We start from the raw sequence: 19,279 nt of genomic DNA, 5'->3' as shown, positions 1-19,279 counted from the left end.
TCTCAGTCCCCCGCTCACCTCATCCCTCCACCAGTCTAAGCTAAGCAGTCTGAAAGGAGTTGAGGACCCCATTCCTCTCCTCAGCATTTTTTTTTTCCAGGCTTGGGGCTGGGGCACTGTCCCTGAGCTGCTTTTACTCAAGGTTAGCACTCTACCACTTGAGCCACAGCACCACTTCTGGCTTTTTCTGTGTTTGTGCTATTGAGGAATCAAACCCAGGGCTTCATGCATGCTAGGCAAGCACTCTTCCACTCAGCCACATTCCCAGCCCTCTCCTCAGCTTCTTTATCATTGTAGTTGGAGGACCACAGAGACATGTCTATCATGGCCTGGTACTTTGCCCTTTTACTCAGATGAGAGGCTTGTGTAAAAGAGTATTGAAAGAGCTGGGCATAGGCCTGTAATTCTGGCTACTTGGGAAGCTGAGGCAGGAAGATTATAGCCTGGATTACATAGCAAAGCTGCCTAAAAAAAAAAAAAAAGGACTTAGGCACCAGTGGCTTGTGCTTGTAATCCTAGCTACTCAGGAGCCTGATATCTCTGGATCTTGGTTTGAAGCCAACCTAAGCAAGATAGTTGGTGATTCTCTTACCTCCTATTAACCACTAAAAAGCCTGAAGTGGAGCTGTGGCTCAAGTGGTAGAGCGCTAGCCTTGAGCAGAAAAGCTCAGGGACAGTGTCTATACCCTGAGTTCAAGCCCCAGGACTGGCATACACACACACACACACACACACACAATTGAAAGAGACTTTAATAAACATCCCATAGGTCTTTGTTTGGGTTTTTTTTTTAACTGTATTTTTTTTTTTTGTCTTTTCTTTTTTGGTACTGGGGATCGAACCCAGGACGTTGCACTTGCTAGGCAAGCGCTTTGCCACTGAGCTACATCCCAGCCCAGGTCTTTGATTTCACAGATGAAGTCTAAGGTTCTCTGCCTCTTTACCAGTGGCATGGCCAGAACTAGGGCTGGTGGGTCATTGTGAATTTGGGGAACTACCTCATCATAGTCAGGTTTTCCAAGGGGGCCTGCAGGGGAGGGGTTTGCCCTTCTACAAGGCAGTCTCAGAACGTTAAAGCACCTGAGTACCATCTCATTCTCCTGCCCGCAGAACTGGGAATGAGGGTGGGGTCGTGTGCTCTCAGGTGGTCCACGCAGCATTCTTCTCATCACTGCCATCACTCCACCTCTCCCCTTGGCACTGGGCCTTTCTGTGATATGTATAACTGCTTTCTTGTCTTAGGATCTGATTGAGTAGTGTGTGCCTGTGCATGCATATGCATGTACACACACACACACCACTGACCCACAGCACCTCAGGTATGAAGGGTGCACCTTCGCACTTCCTGAGGTCTAGTCTGGATGAGGCAGCACAGAGATGCACCTCAGCCACAGACCTAACCTGAGTCTTGAATATCTCTGATCTAGGAAGATGAGGCCCATATATTTTTTTACAAAAACTTGTTATGTTAAATTGCAGAGGCATGTCAAAGTAGCATTACCATGTTACCACCCAACTTCAGCAATTAATCTTGTCTATCTATAATTCCATCCATCTTGGTGCAGTGTTTTAATATTGACATCAAACCTTATACCATTTCATTCATAATAATAACTATGGCTGGACACAGTGGCTCATGCTTGTAATCCCAGCCACTTGGAAGGTGGAGATGGGAAGATCACTGGTCAAGGCCAGTCCCAGTGGAGAGTTGGTGAGACCCTATCCCAACCAATAAAAAGCTGAGTGTAGTGGTGCTTACCTGTTATGCCAACTATTCTGGAGACATAAATATGAGGATTATGGCCTAGACCAGCCAGGGCAAAAGGCATTTGAGAAAATAGAGCAAAAAGAGCTGGAAGCATGACTCAGGTGGTAGAACATCTTCCTAGTAAGTTCGAGGCTCTGAGTTTAAATCCCAGTACTGCACCCCCCAAGGAAAAGTAATAATGGCTCTCCAGTATTATCTGAAATATACAGTCAATGTTCATGTTCAGCCAGTTGTTTAAATTAGGTCCAGATGAGACCCACTTGGTATAGACTTGGTTGGTAAATCTTTAATCTATTTGTCCCTCCTTCATTTATTTTCTTTAGGAGTCTGTAGCTTTTACTAGGATTTTTCTGGTTTTCAAGGGAGGACCTTGTCAGGCCAAGCAGTAATACATTCTGATTTCTAAAGCCCTGTTCTGCCTATAAAGTACTTTGACATATCTGATTTCAGGTGCAAAGTCCAAGGGTGAGAGGCTAAATGAGCTTCCTGCTGATACCCTGATCTCTGACCTTCGTCCTGTGCTCGTGATATGAGTGGGATCTCACCTTGAGTCCCTGTGCTTGGATGACAAATGGCTCTTCTTACACTATTCTCTGCCCAAAGCAGGCAGCATGCTTTTCCCCTCCTTACTTAAAGAAAAACTATGGCAGAAGTACATACTGTTCAAGCAGCAGAGCAGTATAGAAGTGTTACCGCATAGCTCCATAGCCACACCCCCACCTGAGACTCTTCTTGTCAGTCTTTCAGTGTGTATTTCATTTTCTTGTGTGTGCATGGAAAAGCATATTGTGTGTGGGTATCCAGAGAAATGGGAACAAGTGGTTTATACTTTCCTATATCTTGCTCATTTTTAATCCAAAAATCTCATATACAGCTTGTTCCAAGTGTGGACATTAGATTTATTTTCAGTAGTTATTTCAGTAGTAAGGCCTTTCTGCCATTTATTTGGCAGTTTGTTCTTTTGTGGAAGAAATTTAAGTTGCCTACAATTTTTAGCTGTAATAAATAACATTGCAACCAATAGCCTTCTACATATTATCTGTTACATTTGTGTTCAACTACATATTGCACCTCAAGGATCCTAGAAGTGAAATTTCTTGTCCTAAGAGCATGCCAAATAAGAACTACTAAATTACACATCAGAAAATTGATTGGTGGATGCACTTTTCCTCACATCCTTAGCAGAGATATCATTTAGTAAAGTCATGTTTCACCACTCTGGAAATTACACTATGGTGTGCCTTTCAGGTTTTATTTCACTTGCTTGTCACTGAGATCACACATTGTTGCTTTTATTTTTTTTTTCTTTCCTTTTTTGGGGCTTAAATATAGGGCCTGGTACTCTTGCTTGTTACTCATAGCTGGTGCTCTACTACTTGAACCACACCTTTAGTCCAGCTTTTTGCTGGTTAATTGGAGATGGAGTCTTGCAGATTCATCTGCTTGGGCTAGCTTCAAACCTTGATTCTTAGATCTCAGCCTTTTGGGTAGCTGGGATGATCTGTGTGAATCACAGTTGCCTGGCAATGCATCTTATGTGTATTATTGTTTCTTTTGTGATGTTTTTTCAGTTGTTTGCCAGGTTTTTTTTTGTTGTTGTTGTTTCATTTTGGTCTCTTGAGATAAGTCTTGGTACATAGCCTAGGTTGACCTTAGACTTGTAATTCTTCTGCCTCAGCCTCCCAAGTGCTAGGATTGCAGGTGTGTACCACAGTGCCCAGCCCTTACTCAATCAGTTTTAAAAATGGATTTTTGGTTTGTCATGTTTTGTAAAAGATGTTTTAATTGATTAGATATACTTATCTTTCATTTGGTATGTGTTAAAAAGATGTTGAATCACATGAAATTGCTAATAGTCAAGTGTTTTGTTTTTTTGTTGCTAAATATGGGATTTTTTTTTTTTTTTGGTCCGGTCCTGGGGCCTGAACTCTGGGCCTAGGCGCTGTCCCTCAGTTCTTCAGCTCAAGGCTAGAGCTCTACCCCTTGAGCCACAGTGCCACTTCTGGCTTTTTTTTTCTTTTTGCTTATGTGGTGCTGAGGAATCGAACCCAGGGCCTCAGGCATGCAAGGCAAGCGCTCTACCACTGAGCCACCTTCCCAGCCCCTAAATATGGGAATTTTTAATGATTTATTTTTGTATTTTTCTCCCCAGGCCATTTGTTTCTTCTTTGAATTTATTATGTCTCCTATGTGGAACTTAACCAAATTTTATGTAGTCAGATTTTTCATTATGTATTGAGCCCTTATTACAAGTTAGGGATAAGAGAGAGTAAAGACGATAATGTGGAGCTAGGTGTCGGTGGCTCACATTTATAATCCTACTCACAAGGCTGAGGTCTGAGGATTGACATTTGAAGCCAACCCAGGTAGGAAAGTCAGTAAGATTCTTATTTCCAATTAATTACCAAAAATGCCCAGGGTTAGTGCCCAGGCCTTGAGTTAAAGTCCTGGGAGAGACACACACACACAGACACACACACAGACACACACACACACACACGTAAGTCATTTTCTTGTAGGGGTTGAGATGTAAACTTTTATTCCAATTTTATGGCTAATTATTTCATTGTCATGCATAAGTAGTACTTTTTTTTTTTACTAGTGTGCAATCTCTCTTCAGAATTTTATATAAATCCTTTATTTCCGTGGCTCTACTTTATTTTCCATTTATCTCCATTCCTATCAAGTGCCACAGGGCACAGATTTTGTTTTTGAGATTTAGAGTGTGTGTGTATGTGTGTGTGTGTGTGTGTGTATGTGTGTGAACCCAGGCCTTCTCAAGAACATGTGTGTATTTAATCTCAGGACCAATCTCTCTTCCCTTTCTTTCTCTGTCTCTTTCTGTCTCTCTCTGTAATACTGAGATTGAACTCAGCACCTTGTGCTTGCTAGGCTGAATATTACATAGTATGGCTATTCTGCATATCTCTCTGTCTCACTGGGAATAAACCCAGGGCTTGGAGCAGCAAGGCTATCACTGTACCTTTGAGCTACAACCTGAGCTTCCCACATCTTGTTATCTCTCCATCCATTGATGGACAAATTAATGCTTAAACCAGGCCTGCAGACTCCTCCCCAGCCTCTAGCTTTTTCTGTTGCCAAGATGCAGCATTGTGGGTCTGAACACTGGTTTTCTTGATCCACTTTTCTCCGCTTGGCTGATGGCAGCATCCTGACAAGGCAGCTTCTATGGAAGGTTTTTCACTACAAGTGCTTGATGTGGTGACAGTGCCAGTGTCTCTGCTGGAGAGAGAGTCTTGTGACTGTGTTCTCTGACATGGGTGGCCTCTGCGGGCTTCTGGGATGAGGCAGTATTATCCTGTGACTAACAGTGTGACATCAGACAAATATTTCTAGGTAATGTGTACCATGATGTCCAGCACAAGAGCAGCGTCCTCCAAAAGATTACACCTGCTCCGTTTGAGAAAAGGCATGCCTGCTGGTTTGTTCCCGTGTAAAAATAAGCAGTGATCAGATACGTGCTCTTTTGCCTTTGCGTGAAGCAGTGTAGGATTTTCATTTGAAATCTTCCTTAGAGGCATGTTAGTAATGGCATGCACAGGCCTCTGAGTGGCACAGCCAGTTCCCTGAGTCACACTGACACCTACTCACATCGCCGGTGATCAGTTAGGATTAGCCTGGCTACATGTGACCAGGGACCTCAAATGACAATGCTACAGAAAAGCCTGCTTCTCTTACCTGACAAGTCCAGAGGCAAGCATTCTGGGGTTTGTTTGATGCCAAAGATATCAGGATCCAAGATACCAGGGACCCAGGCTCCTCTCTCTTGTTCGGCTATCTTTAGTATGCAGCTTCTCACCATCCAGACTATGATCCAGAATACTGATTTGTGCTCCAGCCATCACATCTACATTCCATCCAACACGGAGGGAGAAAGGTATACTCCTGTTCAAAGACGCTCATGCTTGGATCTCTCTTGTGTGAACTCAGTCTTATGGAAAACAGGACCCTGAAGGGTTCTGTCACCAACAAGGGGGAGGAAACGTTCCTCACAGCTGGCAGTCCCTGCATGCCTGGCGTGCTCCTGTGGAGTCTCCTACTGACCACCCTCACTCCCAATTGGCTGCAGTTCTTGCCCCTGAAGTCAGAAAGGCTAAGATTTGTCCATGGCTCGCTTTTCTCACTTTGGGTGTTCACTCAGTTCCCAGGCTCTGGTGACGAACGTCTTGCTCCTGTCATCCCTCCTCCCTTTGAAGCTGCCATTCTCGCCTGGTACTCACCACCCACAGCTGAGCACACTTCTAGCACTTTCCCCTCACCACTGTTTCCCTCCTGCCCCCTGTCACCAAACTGTGACTCTTGGAAGCCAGAGGCTAGTTTAAATCTCTGTGTTATACTCTCAGGGCCTTTATTTTGGTGTTCAAAATAGGCACCGTGCGGTGCCGAGCTTGGCCACTGGAGGGCGGTGAAGTACTTTTCTGACAGGGAGCTGAATGGGGCAGGAGGTGGAGACACCGCTCGGTCTGTTGTGTCTGCTGAGTATGCACTCTGAGCAGGCCACTGCTGGGTACTGGGTGAAAACCATTGAGAGATTTAGTCAGGAAAAATAGAAACACTGTGTAGGAATATTTTTAGCAACTCAATTCATACAAGTAAAAACAATCCTCTTGTCCATTAAAAGCCATTCATGCCATGGAATAGTACTTAGCAGCAAAGGAATATATGTTGATGAATGCCACAAGGAAGAATCTCAAACTGAACAGATGCCAGCTACCAAAAAAGCACTATTAGATGATTTGCCTCCCTTTCAGTGTAGTCCAGAAATAAGCACAGTGAGCCTGTGGTGGTAGAAATCAGAACAAAGGTTGCTTTTGATGCAAAGTGGGTGTGAGGAAACTTGCCTGGGGTGATAGAAATGCTCTCGATTTGATGAGCACAGATATTACTAGAACTCACAGAACTATGCATGAATGTCCAGACTGCTATAGGTTAGTTATACCTTTAACTGCTGTGAACATTTCTTTCTCTTTTTTTTTGTTGGTCGTGGGCCTTGAACTTTGGGCTTTAGCGCTGTCCCTCAGCTCTTCAGCTCAAGGCTAGTGCCCTACCACTTGAGCTACAGCGCCACTTCCTAGTTATACCTTTAAAAAAAAGAAACCAACACTCTTCTTTATAGAGTTTAAAATTTTGGTGGGTTAGTGGGTGGATGCTTGTTGGAGGGGGTTGGTGAAAGAGAATGAATATGGTTCATGTTCATGAATATGGTTTATAGATATGAAAATAGAACTGTGAAACTTGTTGAAATTGTTCTAAGGAAGGGAGAAAGGGAGAGATGGGGGCATTGATTGGAATGTATTGTATTCATGTATAGAAATGTCATAATGAAATCCTCTCCCCCAGTATGCTAATATATGCTAATAAAGCTTTCTCAAGTGGATACAAAGAGACAATAAGTTGAAAAATGATAAAGTATTTATTAGATTGGGATGAGTACTGCCTTAATTTCATTTGAAAAAGAAGCCCAAGCCTACGTACTTTATAAGTAAAATAGTTTATTATTTTAAAAAAATTTCATTTTGCTAGTCCTGGGCTTGAACTCAGGGCCTGGGGCACTGTCCTTGAGCTTCTTTTGCTCAAGGCTAGCACTCTACCACTTGAACCACAGCACTACTTCTGGATTTTTCTGTGTATGTGGTACTGAGGAAACGAGCCCAGGGCTTCATGCATCCTAGGCAAGCACTCTACCACTGAGCCACATTCCTACCCTTAAGATAGTTTATTTTGAGCTAGTAGTTCTCTCCTGTAATCTTAGCTACTTGGGACTCTTTGAGATCTGAAGGATTGAAGTTTGAGGCTATCCTGAGTAGAATGTTTGTGAAACTTCTTTTGAATTAATAGTTGGGTATGGTGTCTGCCATTCAGCTTTGCAGGAGGCTGAGGTCATTAGGAGGTGCCCCTGTCATGCCTGCCCAGCCTGGTGAATCTCCCCCAAATATCCAGCAACCATACTGCGACATGGGACAGCCCCGAGTTCCCCTCCAGTCCCCACCCATCTCCGCCTCCCCACCCTGCCACACTAACTACTAAGCTGACTTACTGTAACACCTAGATTCATTTTTGCCTGTTACTAAACTTTATCTGCATTGAGTCATACAACAAGGGGTTTCCATGTGAATGCTGTTGTTTGGGAGGGAATTGAGGAATGGGGTTGATGCTGAGGTTTTAGCACTCACCCTGTCTGGCACTCTTACTCTTCCCTCAAGATGACTCTGACCCTGTCTTGGGAGAAGCACCTCAGATGCAGGCTCTTCTCAGCAGCAGATCATGTGGAAGACAGCCCAGCTGAGACGCCAGCACTGGAGAGCTGTGTGTGTGTGTGTGTGTGTGTGTGCGCACGTGTGTCTCCAGTGTCTGCAGTACAACATTCTCCAGTGTGTGTGTGTGTGTGTGTGTGTGTGTGTACATGTGTCTCCAGTGTCTTGCAGTACAACATTCTCCATTGCTGGCCTGCCCCCTCCCTGCCAGCAAGCCAGAAATAAGACATAGCAGCGCAGCAGGAGGAATTTGAGGTGACCTAACCTACCTCCTCTGAGCTTAGAGGACTGCTGTGAGCCTCAGACATTGCACTAGAGACCCTCCCCTCCCCCGGGGCTGTTGAGGCTCTGGGTGTCTTGGTGACACAATGCCTGTCTCTTGAGTGGTCTTTGGGCAGTCTTTGGAAGACGTGTGGGACCTTGAATACTCAGGTTTATGCTATACAATCTGTGGGGTCACCTCCCCCCTCAAGGTTAGACTTAACCAGCAGCCACTGGTGCTTGTTAACTTGACGTACAAATCATATGAACACCTAGGAAACATAGAGAAAACTAGAAGGTGTGTGGGCTTTTCTCTTATTTTTTCAGTTCTGCTTTTTTATTTAAAAATGTTTTCAAATTGTTATTATAAAGGTGATCTACAGAGACTATTTTTTTTTGGTCGGTCCTGGGGCTTGAACTCTGGGCCTGGGCACTGTCCCTCAGCTCCTCAGCTCAAGGTGAGCACTCTACCACTTGAGCCACAGCACCATTTCGGGTTTTCTGGTGGTTTATTGGAGATAAGAGTCTCACCAACTTTCCTGCCTGGGCTGGCTTTGAACCTCGATCCTCAGATCTCCGCCTCCTGAGTAGCTAGGATTATAGGTGTGAGCCACCAGCGCCCAGCCAGAGACTTTTTAAAAATCAATTTTTACCAGAGTCATATGACTCACATACACTCAGGTAAACAGAGTGACTGACAGGTTCTGTGGGCAGCTGCCTCTCTGCACCTTCAAAACCCCTGCATCTTCTCTGATGGGCAGAAATGGGTGTGCTGACCCAACTATATCCCTGTGGTCGGGCTTTTCTCTGGGCGAGCTTGAGTATGTCTCCCCTGTATATCCAGCTCTCCTCTTCAGAGACAACTCACTCTTCTTCTGTGTCAGGTGGTTTGGCCTTGCTGGGCTTGGCCATGCGGCCACTCTACCTCTGTACCCTCTGTAAATGTTTTGTGCTCTTGGTGGTCTTGGTTGTTGTCATCAAGTTCTCTCATGAAAATGCCAGAGGCTGGGGCATTGCTTGAGCCCAGGAGCTCAAGGGCAGCCTGCACATCATGGTGAGACTTTGTCTTGTTTAGATGATTTTTTTTTTGCCAGTCCTGGGGCTTGAACTCAGGGCCTGGGCACTGTCCCTGAGCTTCTTTTGCTCAAGGCTAGCACTTGAGCCACAGTGCCACTTCCGGCTTTTTTTGAGTAGTTTATGGGAGATAAGAGTCTCACAGACTTTCCTTGCCTGGGTTGGCTTTCAACCTCAGATCTCAGCCTTCTGAGGATTATAGGTGTGAGCCATCAGTGCCCGGCTTGAATTTAGGTGTTAGAAACCAACCACAAAGGAGGAAGGCTTTGGAAGGTACCTCATCACAGCTCACCCTAGAACGGCTCACCAGGTCCCAAAAGCTGGGGTTTGCCATGGGATCATAGATGGCTCCTGTCGGGGCCTGAGGCGGTGCATGGACAAGTTATTCTTGTCAGTTTAGGCAAAACTGGTTCTTCCCAAAGCTGTCAGGGTGTTTGTGAGGCACTTAATAAGCTGGTTTCAGGCCCAGGACTCGGCAGCTCTCAAGATAAATAATTGCGACTCAAGGCCCCCCCCCCTACTCCAGCGTTTTATCAGCTAATAAATGAGCGTGTTCTGTCAAGCCTAGAGTGGGCAATTTGGTTTTCATAAAGAGCTTTTGAGTTTCCTCCTCTCAGATGCCTTGCTCTTAAAATAGCCATAAAACATCTCCAAAGCTCCCATTTCCTCCAGTCTGAGGCTGGCTGCTGTTGCTTGTCATACCAGCCAAAGCCTGCCCTCACTGGAGACCGCGTGGCTGGCCTGGCGGCCAGGCTCCGCTTCAATTACGTGTTGATTTCCTCAAGTGGACACTTAATGATCCTCCGAGCAGATTGTTTATGCTGAACTCGGCTCTGCAGAGAACAGTAGCTCCTCCTCTCTCCACTGCTGCTTTCTGGTGCACTCTGCTCACAGTGTTTGACTGAATGTGTGAATTTTATCCTCAGCAGGCAGAGAAAGAATGAAACACTTCCTCCCACTCCACAGTGCTGGTGAACGGTCCCTGTCAGAGGGACAGCAGACAGCAGACAGCAGCCCCCACTCAAGTCCCCAAACAGGGTTCAGCACAGCTAAAGAAGGCACTGAGAGTGGCCACCAGCCCAATTGTGACCTCTTGCAGTGGTTTTTCCCAAGACCAAAAAGTAAAAGCAGGAACCTTTGAAAACTGACTTTTGATCTTTTTGTTGGTTATGGGGCTTGAACTCAGGGCCTGGATGCTGTTCATGAGCTCTTTTGCTCAAGCTAGTGATCTACCCCCTTGCACCACAGCTCCACTTCCAGTTTTTGAGTGGTTAATTGGAGATAAGAGTCTCATGGGGACTTTCCTGCCTGCTGGCTTTGAACTGTGATCCTCAGATCTCACCCTCCTGAGTAGCCAGGATTACAGGCATGAACCACCAGCACCCAGCAAAAATTGACTTTTTGTTTTTGGTTGTGGGGCTTAAACTCTGGGCCTGCACTCTGTCCCTTAGCTCTTCAGCTCAAGGCTAGCATTCTACCTCTTGAGCCACAGTGCTACTTCCAGTTTTCTGAGTGGGTTATTGGAAATAAGAGTCTCACGGACTTTCCTGCCTTGGCTGGCTTTGAACCACAAGCCTCAGATCTCAGCCTCCTGAGTAGCTAGGATTACATGTGTGCGCCACCGGCACCCACTAAAATTGACTTTTTTTTTAAGGCATGTTTTGGGATTGCAGGTTTGTTGCTTTAGATTAGGCAAGGCTACATAATAGAGATTTTAAATGTCAAGGTCGAAGCCTATTTGTTCATGTAACAGTTGTGATAATGCTAGCTCACATTTACATGATGCCTATTTCATGCGGGGCTGTTGTTAACACTTGCCATATTTTAACTCAATATCATCCTCCTACTATTCTTGATATGATAGTGATAGGACAGGTGAGAAGTGGGCCGGGGAAGGCAGTCATTTGCCAGGTGAGTTGTTGTGAATGCGTGGTGGTCAGGATTTGGGCTCAGTGTGGCTCCCGAGTCTGTGCTTGGCTGGTAGGCTGAGTTCCCCCTTGCCCCTTGTGGCTGTGCAATGCATGGTATCCCAGTGTGTGTTCTGGAATCTGAGTATGCCCAGGTTGGAGAAGACCCTTCTAGTTGTGATGGGGCTCTGGATCTTCCTGTGGGAAATGCATGAGGAGTGGGAATGGTCTTTGTCTGGAGCCTTTCTTGTGGGTGTCACAGTTTCCTTGTAGCTCTGTTCTATTGGTAAAGGAGCTGCTGCTGAGGGGAGGGGAGGGGAGGGGAACGGAGCGCACACTTCCTGATGAGGAGAGGGCCTCCTCCTTCCTACCCAGTTGGGAAGCTGCTCCTGAGAATGGGCGGCCCGAGTCTGAAACCCACCAGTTCTCTTGCAGGCTCCAAGGGCATGGCATTGTTTGTGGGCTCTATCCCTGAGGAAGCAAAGTGGCAGGGAGGCCCGCTGGGCAGAAACGAGTTAGAGTATGTACAGCAACCCGGAAAGATCCTAGAGGTGGAAGCACAAACATAAAGCAGGATTCTGAGCTGGGCCTTTGTTATGGTGCAGTATGATTAAAGTAATATATATGCCACCTCAAAACATTATGTAATAAATGCTTAAGTTAAGGCAAAGGCAAAGGATTTTTTTTTTTTGGAGGGCTTTTTACATGTGGTTTTTCATTCAGACCTTTATATGTTATCTGAATCCTTTGCTTCTATAAGCTTAGGTTGTTTTACAAGCCTTTTTTATTCCATTTTGATGATAAAAAGCAAGTGTAGTCAGTTTGTGGTTCTTTTTTTCTAAATAATGTGCATTTTCAGGGACTATAAAAATTATGCTTATTGTAGAAATTTTGAAAAGTCCAGTAAAGCTTAAAGAGAATAAAGTCTTTTATTTCTTCCTCCTGGGGAATAAGCACTATAAACCTTGTGATATATTTTATCTTTCTCCTGTGCTTATGTAAACATACATAAATATTGTATGTATAGTAGTTGAGAGTCTACCATATATAATTTTATGTTTTATTCCTTCCCCTTACCACTGGAACATGCTTTCCTGTGTTATTACATACTTACTCCTAATAAACTTTGTAACCAGGCACTGGTGGCTCATGCCTGTAATCCTACCTACCAGGAAGTTGAGATCTGAGGATCATGGTTCAAAGCCAGCCTGGGCAGAAAAGTCCCTGTGATACTTTTATCTCCATTAAAGTTGTGCTGTGGCTCAAGTGGTAGAGCACCAGCCTTGAGAACAAAGAGGCTCAGGGATAATGTCCAGGCCCCAAGTTCAAGCCTCACAACCAAAAAACCAAAAAACAAAAACCACCTCATCTTTAAGTAGTGTGCCTGTTATGTGCTAGGCATGGGGGCGTCACTGTGTACATGTTAACCACAACCACATTTCAAGTTAGACTTTACCTCTTTCCTAGGATCACAACTTTTCTGACAAAGTACTCCACTGTCTGCAAGAGGAGTTTTGTTTCTTATAGCCCTTGATGTCCATTAAAAAACAAAACAAAAGCCGAGTGTCAGTGGCTTACGTCTATAATCATAGCTACTCAGAAGGCTGAGATCTAAGGATCACGGTTCAAAGCCAGCCCGGGCAGGAAAGTCCATGAGACTATTTCCAGTAAACTACTAGGAAACCGGAAGTGGCGCTGTAGCTCAAGAGGTAGAGCGCTCGCCTTGAGCTGAAAGCTGAGGGGCAGAGCCCAGGCCCAGAGTTCAAACCCCAGGACTGACAAAAAAAAAAAAAAGAACAGCCCGGGCCTGGTGGTTCACATCTGTAAACTACTTAGGAGGCTGAGATCCGAAGATTGTGGTTTGAAGCCAGACTAGGCTTTCCCTCCATCCCCACATATACACAAAGAAAAGCTGGAAATGGAGCTGTTGCTTAGGTTGTAGAATGCTGGCTTTGAGCAAAAATGCTTAGGGACAGCACCTAGGCCCTGAGTTCAAGCCCCATTACCGGCACAAAAACAAACCAAACCAAAAGAAACAGAAACAAAACAGCTCTTCAAGAAGAATGAGAATGGGGCAGTGGTGGCTCACACCTGTAATCCTAGCTACTCAGGAGGCTGAAATCTGAGGATCACAATTAGAAGCCAGCCCAGACAGGCTAATGAGTCTCATGAGACTCCATGAGACTCATCTTCATTAACTAGAAAAAAGCTGGAAGTAGAGATGAGGTTCAAGTGACAGAGAACCATCCTTGAGCAAAAAAGGGATAGCACTCAGGCCCTGACGTTTAAACCCCAATACAAGCACATGTGCACACACATCGCCCTCCACCTACTAATATGAATGAGAATCCACTGGTCATGATATAGGTCAAGACATAGGTCTTAGTCATAATTCTCATCAATGAGAGGGCTGCGTTCAGAAGTCTGTGTCCAGTGGCACAAGGGACGGCAGGGAACATTTTGTTTTCAGAGTAGGACTGTGAGCTAAGAAGCTGCCTTTGATGCAGAACTCAAGGGACTGAATGTTTCTTCTTGTCCTCTCACCGACATGCAATGTGGCTGTGCTGTGGGGCAGGAGAGCCTTTCTAACTGCTTCCCCTCTCTGTGGCTGAAGGGTTTTTGTGGGTCTCTTATGTTCTCCTTGCTACATGCCAAACCAGACTTCTTGTTCCCATTGCTTACATACTGTGGGCTTCCCATGAGAAGCTAGTAGCGTTAAAGAGGTCTTGTAGCTAAGTAAGCATGGAAAGTACTGCATAAACTAAGTTGAATAGATTTACTTATTGCTGACTTCCTTGTAACTTCTCGACCGCTTTCATATGCTCTGATTTTGGTGGCTCTCAAAGCTGGTGATGTAAAATGTGGTGTTGCTCATCCGTGTTTGTTCACGAGCTCCTCCTTTGCCTGTGTCCTATGGGACTGGCATTTGGCCTGAACCCATCCTGGGAAATAGCAACTTGGAGTTAAACCCTAAAAGTACCCCGGGCTTGATACCTCTTCCTTCTCTTGTATCCCTTTACTTCTCAACAGCGAGACCAAGCATCAGCATTTGGGGTCCATCTTACCTTGAAGTGTGTGTGTGTGGGGTGGTGCCTGATCCCAGCTGGTCTCACTAGACATGTGTGTGAGTATGGTAGACAGCTTACTGAATATCTGAAATTAAAAAGAAAAAGAAACATGTGCTGGACTTAATAACTCAGTGAAAGTCTGCTTAGTGCTGTAAGGAGGTCTTCTTCCTGCTCAGTGTCGTGAGGGTCCTAAGGGGAATAGGGCAGCCTCATTCCTTGACATCAACGTAGCCTGGTTCTCCCCTGGCCTGAAGGACTCTGTTGAAGACACTAGGCTCTTATTTTTCTCTCTCCATTTTTAGATAAGACCTCTGGACTTTCTTCACCTTTTGTTTTACAGAAGAGGATGTGGAGAACTTTGACGTGACCAACTTGTCTCAGGATATACTGCGAAGCATTGAAGCTGACAGCTTTTGGTGCATGAGCAAGCTGCTGGATGGGATCCAGGTGAGTTGCCTCGGCCCTTGCAGGCCGGGTAGGCCTGGGGCCTGTCTTTAACTCATTGCTCTTCTCAATGAGGCAGGGCTACCCGCCCACCATGGCCTCTCTATCTCTTTCATTAGCTTCCCTGTGGCCTTGTGTCCTCAGAGCCTGAGGCTATTTTTGTGGGGTGGGGATCTGGCTCTACCATCAGAGTGAGTTCCATTCTTCTGTGTGCCCAGAACCCACGGGTGGGATTCCACAATAAAGGGCTCTCACCCACATAAACACTGTTGTAGCATTAGTTCCTTTTTTTCTCCCAAACACCGTCGGCAGTCAGGAGCACTGGGTTTGGGAAGAACACCTGTGCTTTTTACCATGTTACAGGGAGCCCAGGGCTAATCATGGCAGACTCCATGTGTTCATCCTGGGCTCTCTTGCATTTGCAGGATAACTATACCTTTGCACAGCCAGGGATCCAGAAGAAGGTCAAGGCCTTGGAAGAGCTTGTTAGCCGGATTGATGGTAGGTTTCAAGGAGCCAGAATTCTCTAGCCGTAGCTCAGCCTTGCCCTGACACGAGCCAGCGGTACTTGGGCCATGAACCTTTCCAGGCACAGGCTGTTATTTATCGGTAGCTACAGTATCTTCCCTGTCTCAGCCAGAAGGGGAGGTAAAACTCTGCTGCTTTCCTGAGTTCATCCTTCCCCCTAGACTTCTGTTACCCCATTGTCAATTCTCCTTCAACCTCTCTGTTCTATCTGTTCTGTTACCCGAGCCACATAGCTCTAGTCCAACCGTTGTCACATTTCTGCCACTTCCTTCTAAAGGACTTTCCCCCTTCCCCCGACTTGTGTCTCTCTCAAAGCGTTTCTCTACAGCCCCATTCTGGCCATGTCTCTCTTCTGCTCTGGGGTCCCTGCTGGCTCCCCACTGGCCTCAAGTCAGTAGGTTGGCCTTGTCCTGCTGTTGCACTCCTGGGCTTGGAGCAGTGTGGCATACCCCGGCTGGACCTTCATTTGTTCTCTGGGGACTCAAGGACAGATGACTCCTGAAGCAGATGTCTTTGAGGAGCAGGAACTCCACAGGGGTAGCCTGCCTGTGCTAGAATCACAGACTTTGGGAAGCCCTCCTGTTGAGATCAGGAGAGAAGTCAGCTAAGCTTCCTGAGGAGCACACTGACCCGGCAGGGAGGCTCCTGGGCATGGCGTCTCTGGCACCAGTGAGGGACTCTGCAGTTACCACACTAACAAACAACATCAACTCTTGCTCGCTCCTTCCCTCCTCTCCTCTCCTCTCCTCTCCTTTCCTCTCCTCTCCTCTCCTCTCCTCTCCCTTCCCTTCCTTACCCTTCCCTTCCCTTCCCTTCCCTCCCTCTTTCTTTCTTCCTTCCTTCCTTTCTTTCTTTCTTTCTTTCTTTCTTCCGGTTGTGGGGCTTGAACTTAGGGTCTGGGCGCTATCCCTGAACCTTTTTTGCTATGTAGTGCTCTACCACTTTGAGCCACAACACCACTTCTGGTTTTCTGGTAGTTAATTGGAGATAAGAGTCTCATAGGCTTTTCCTGCTCAGGCTGGCTTTGAACCACAATTCTCAGATCTCAGCCTCCTGAGTAGATAGGATTATAGGTGTGAGCCACTGGCACCCCTCTAACTCTTGCTTTTTCTGTTCAGACTTTCCTTTTCCCTCACATGGAGGTAGCACAGCTTTCTGTCTCTCCTAAGTCTCTTCCTGGAAACCTTCCTTCATTAATTCTACTCACTCCAGCTTCTTTTTATGACGGCAAGCTTCCACCCTCATCTGTCTTCCTTTGTCTTCCCATCCTGTCAGCTGTCAGCCCTGCGGTGCCAGGTACCGCTCTCTCACGTGGCTCCCCCAGAGCCTCACATGGGCCTTCCTCTGAGGTGCTCAGCTGGCTGCCAGAGGCTGATCATCACTTCCCTCTTCCGGAGGGCAGAGGTGGGGCTTCTGCCTCTGTCCTCCCCATGCTTTTATTTTCTGCCCTCTCAAATACTGATTTTAAGCATGATACTTTTGGGTAGTAGATTTTTACACACACACACACACACACACACACACACACACACACACACTTCTCTGCTTTCTTATTATAAGAGTTTTAAAAATGCAGACAACGGTAACCTAACTAGAATTCCCCCTCCTTAAGTTCTCCTCCCCATAAATAACCATTGTTAATCATTCTTTCAAGAATACTATTAGTGGGCTGGGAAGGTGGCTCAGTGGTAGAGCACTTGCCTTTGCATGCTCGAGGCCCTGGGTTTGATTCCTTAGCACCACATAAGCAAAAAGAAAAAAGCCGGAAGTGGCGCTGTGGCTCAAGTGGTAGAGTGCTAGTCTTGAGCTGAAGAGCTGAGAGACAGTGCCCAAGCCCAGAATTCAGGCCCCATGACCGGACCCAAAAAAAAAAAAAAGAATACTATTAGTTACTCCAGGCTAGGTGATATGATAAGCTCTTTTCTCACATTTTCACATTTTATCCTCCCTAAAGCCTTCTGAGCTGTGGATGATTGTCCCCATTTTATAGATGAGCAAACAGTCCTGTTGGGCATGAGCTGCAGGGCTGTCTGGTGGCATAGGGATGGAGTTTATGTGGACTTCCTTGCTCCAGAATGCCACTGGGCCTCCTGGGGTGGGAGGAGGAGGCGGCTGCTTTCTGTTGATCTGGTGGATCGCCGCACACATTGTGGGAGACGCTGCCCTTGAGTGGGGCCAGCGAGCCCCTTCCATTGGCGGTGTTCAAGTCCCTGCTGGCTGGCCATCTGTCAGGAACCTGAGAGGAATTCCTCGCCAGTGGGAGAATGGCTAAGGTGACCTCCAAGGTTCTTTTCCATTCTGGAGCCTTCTCGGATGAGTAATGAGATCAAGCAGCCAAATGAACCTTATGTCTCCTGCTTTGCGGCCAGAGCAGCCTGTGAAGGAAGAGGGCACCGAGCGTCCCTGTGGGATGTCACTGTCGCCCTGTGTGCGGGGCTGGCTATATGTGTGTGCTGCCTTGAGAGGATGCAAGCAAGCACAGAGGCCCATTGTACCCATGTTCCCCTTGTTGATTGGCTCCCCAGAGTGAGGGGTGGTAAGGAATGGGATCTGCCTTGTTGGCTCCTACAGGCCTGAGGGTCAGTCCCCGAGGCCAATGACACTTCCTGTTCCAGAGCAGGTACACAATCACTTCAGGAGGTACGAGGTCGAATACCTACAGTTTGCCTTCCGATGGATGAACAACCTGCTCATGCGGGAGCTTCCTCTTCGCTGCACCATCCGCCTCTGGGACACATACCAGGTAAAAGGGGTCCCCTGCCTCCTCCTGCGCCAGGCTGTCCTGGAGTGCCCAGCTCCCTGCCATGGTGTGGGGCACGGCAGCTCAGAAATGCCCTCCACTTCCTTTCTACTCCCATGAATGCCTTAGCCTCATGGTCAGCCCTTCGCTGAGCCCCTTCTGGTTGCCCTGTGGTGAGGAGGGTATGGCGCCGCTTTGTGCCATCCAGAAGGGGTGTGAGTGGGAGGACTGGGGGGGGTTCCCTTCTCGGCGCATGGCTTGGGGGCCTGACCTGCTCTCTTCTTCCCAGTCTGAACCGGAAGGCTTCTCCCACTTTCATCTCTACGTGTGTGCGGCCTTCTTGATCAAGTGGAGGAAAGAGATCCTGGATGAAGAAGACTTTCAGGTGAGCTCAGCTTGGGCTGAGGATGAGCATGAGGGTGGCAGAGCCCTCGGTAGGCTATGTGGACCGCGGATGCTGCAGCAGCCACCAACTGACTGGAGCAGGAGGGGAGAACAGGGCTCAGAAGAGATTTTTGTTCAGGGATAACACTCTACTACTTGAGCCACAGTACCACTTTTGGCTTTTTCTGTTTGTTTGTTTTTCTGTACTGTGGAATTGAACCCAGGGCTTCATGCATGCTAGGCAGGCACTCTACCACCAAGCCATACTTCCAGTCCCTCAGTGTTTTTTCCTAAGGAGCAGCACCGCGAAGCGGAGCAGTGCAGCGGGCTCTGGAGGTGGGATTAGGCGGTAGCACACAGGAGAGTTGGCAAGACATGCCTGCTTGCCCAAGAAGGGTTTGGGAAGAGCAAGGTGATGATGTGTTGACTTCTGTGAGTTGGTTCTGGCTGTGGTGCCAGGCTGCAGGCCTCTGATTAAAGAACCATAGCTTCTGCCAACAAGCAGCATACATGACATCCCAGAATAAATGAGGATGAGGGGCCAGAGGGCCGTGTGCCAGGGTGAGCTATCAATTTTGCTAATGTGTTTGAGGTGGAGCAGGATGTAGAGAACATGAAGTCTAAATGACTTACTGTGAGCCAGGCCTAGGGAGCCTTATCAGGTGAGACCACAGGCCCTGCGCCCGCTCAGGAAGGGGAGGGAATTCCTGCAACAGCTGTCAGCAGTTCACAAGGTCAGGTCTCTATGGCTTTAAAGCTGTGCTAGTTGCTTAGTAGATAGCTGCTGGTTTCTGGCAGCTCTTGCCTATACTCCTAGCTACTTGGGAGGC

At 46.9% G+C, this 19,279-nt stretch overlaps 1 protein-coding gene across 2 annotated transcripts in view; it reads left to right on the top strand.

The window, feature by feature from the left end:
* Positions 1–19,279, top strand: part of Tbc1d22b (TBC1 domain family, member 22B) — a 62,838-nt gene that overhangs the window by 32,756 nt on the left and 10,803 nt on the right. For both annotated transcript variants that reach the window (XR_001175583.1, XM_013029652.1), the window contains exons 9-12: positions 14,694–14,800; positions 15,223–15,298; positions 17,941–18,068; positions 18,355–18,450. Coding sequence is in view for 1 of the 2 variants with exons in the window: in XM_013029652.1 (XP_012885106.1) it covers positions 14,694–14,800; positions 15,223–15,298; positions 17,941–18,068; positions 18,355–18,450 (407 nt within the window). In the remaining variant the exon portion in view is untranslated. The remainder of the gene's footprint in view (positions 1–14,693; positions 14,801–15,222; positions 15,299–17,940; positions 18,069–18,354; positions 18,451–19,279) is intronic.

This window comes from Dipodomys ordii, unplaced genomic scaffold (assembly GCF_000151885.1).
Source record: "Dipodomys ordii isolate 6190 unplaced genomic scaffold, Dord_2.0 Scaffold120, whole genome shotgun sequence".
Lineage (NCBI taxonomy): Eukaryota > Metazoa > Chordata > Mammalia > Rodentia > Heteromyidae > Dipodomys > Dipodomys ordii.
This window is presented reverse-complemented; position numbering and strand designations above follow the sequence as displayed.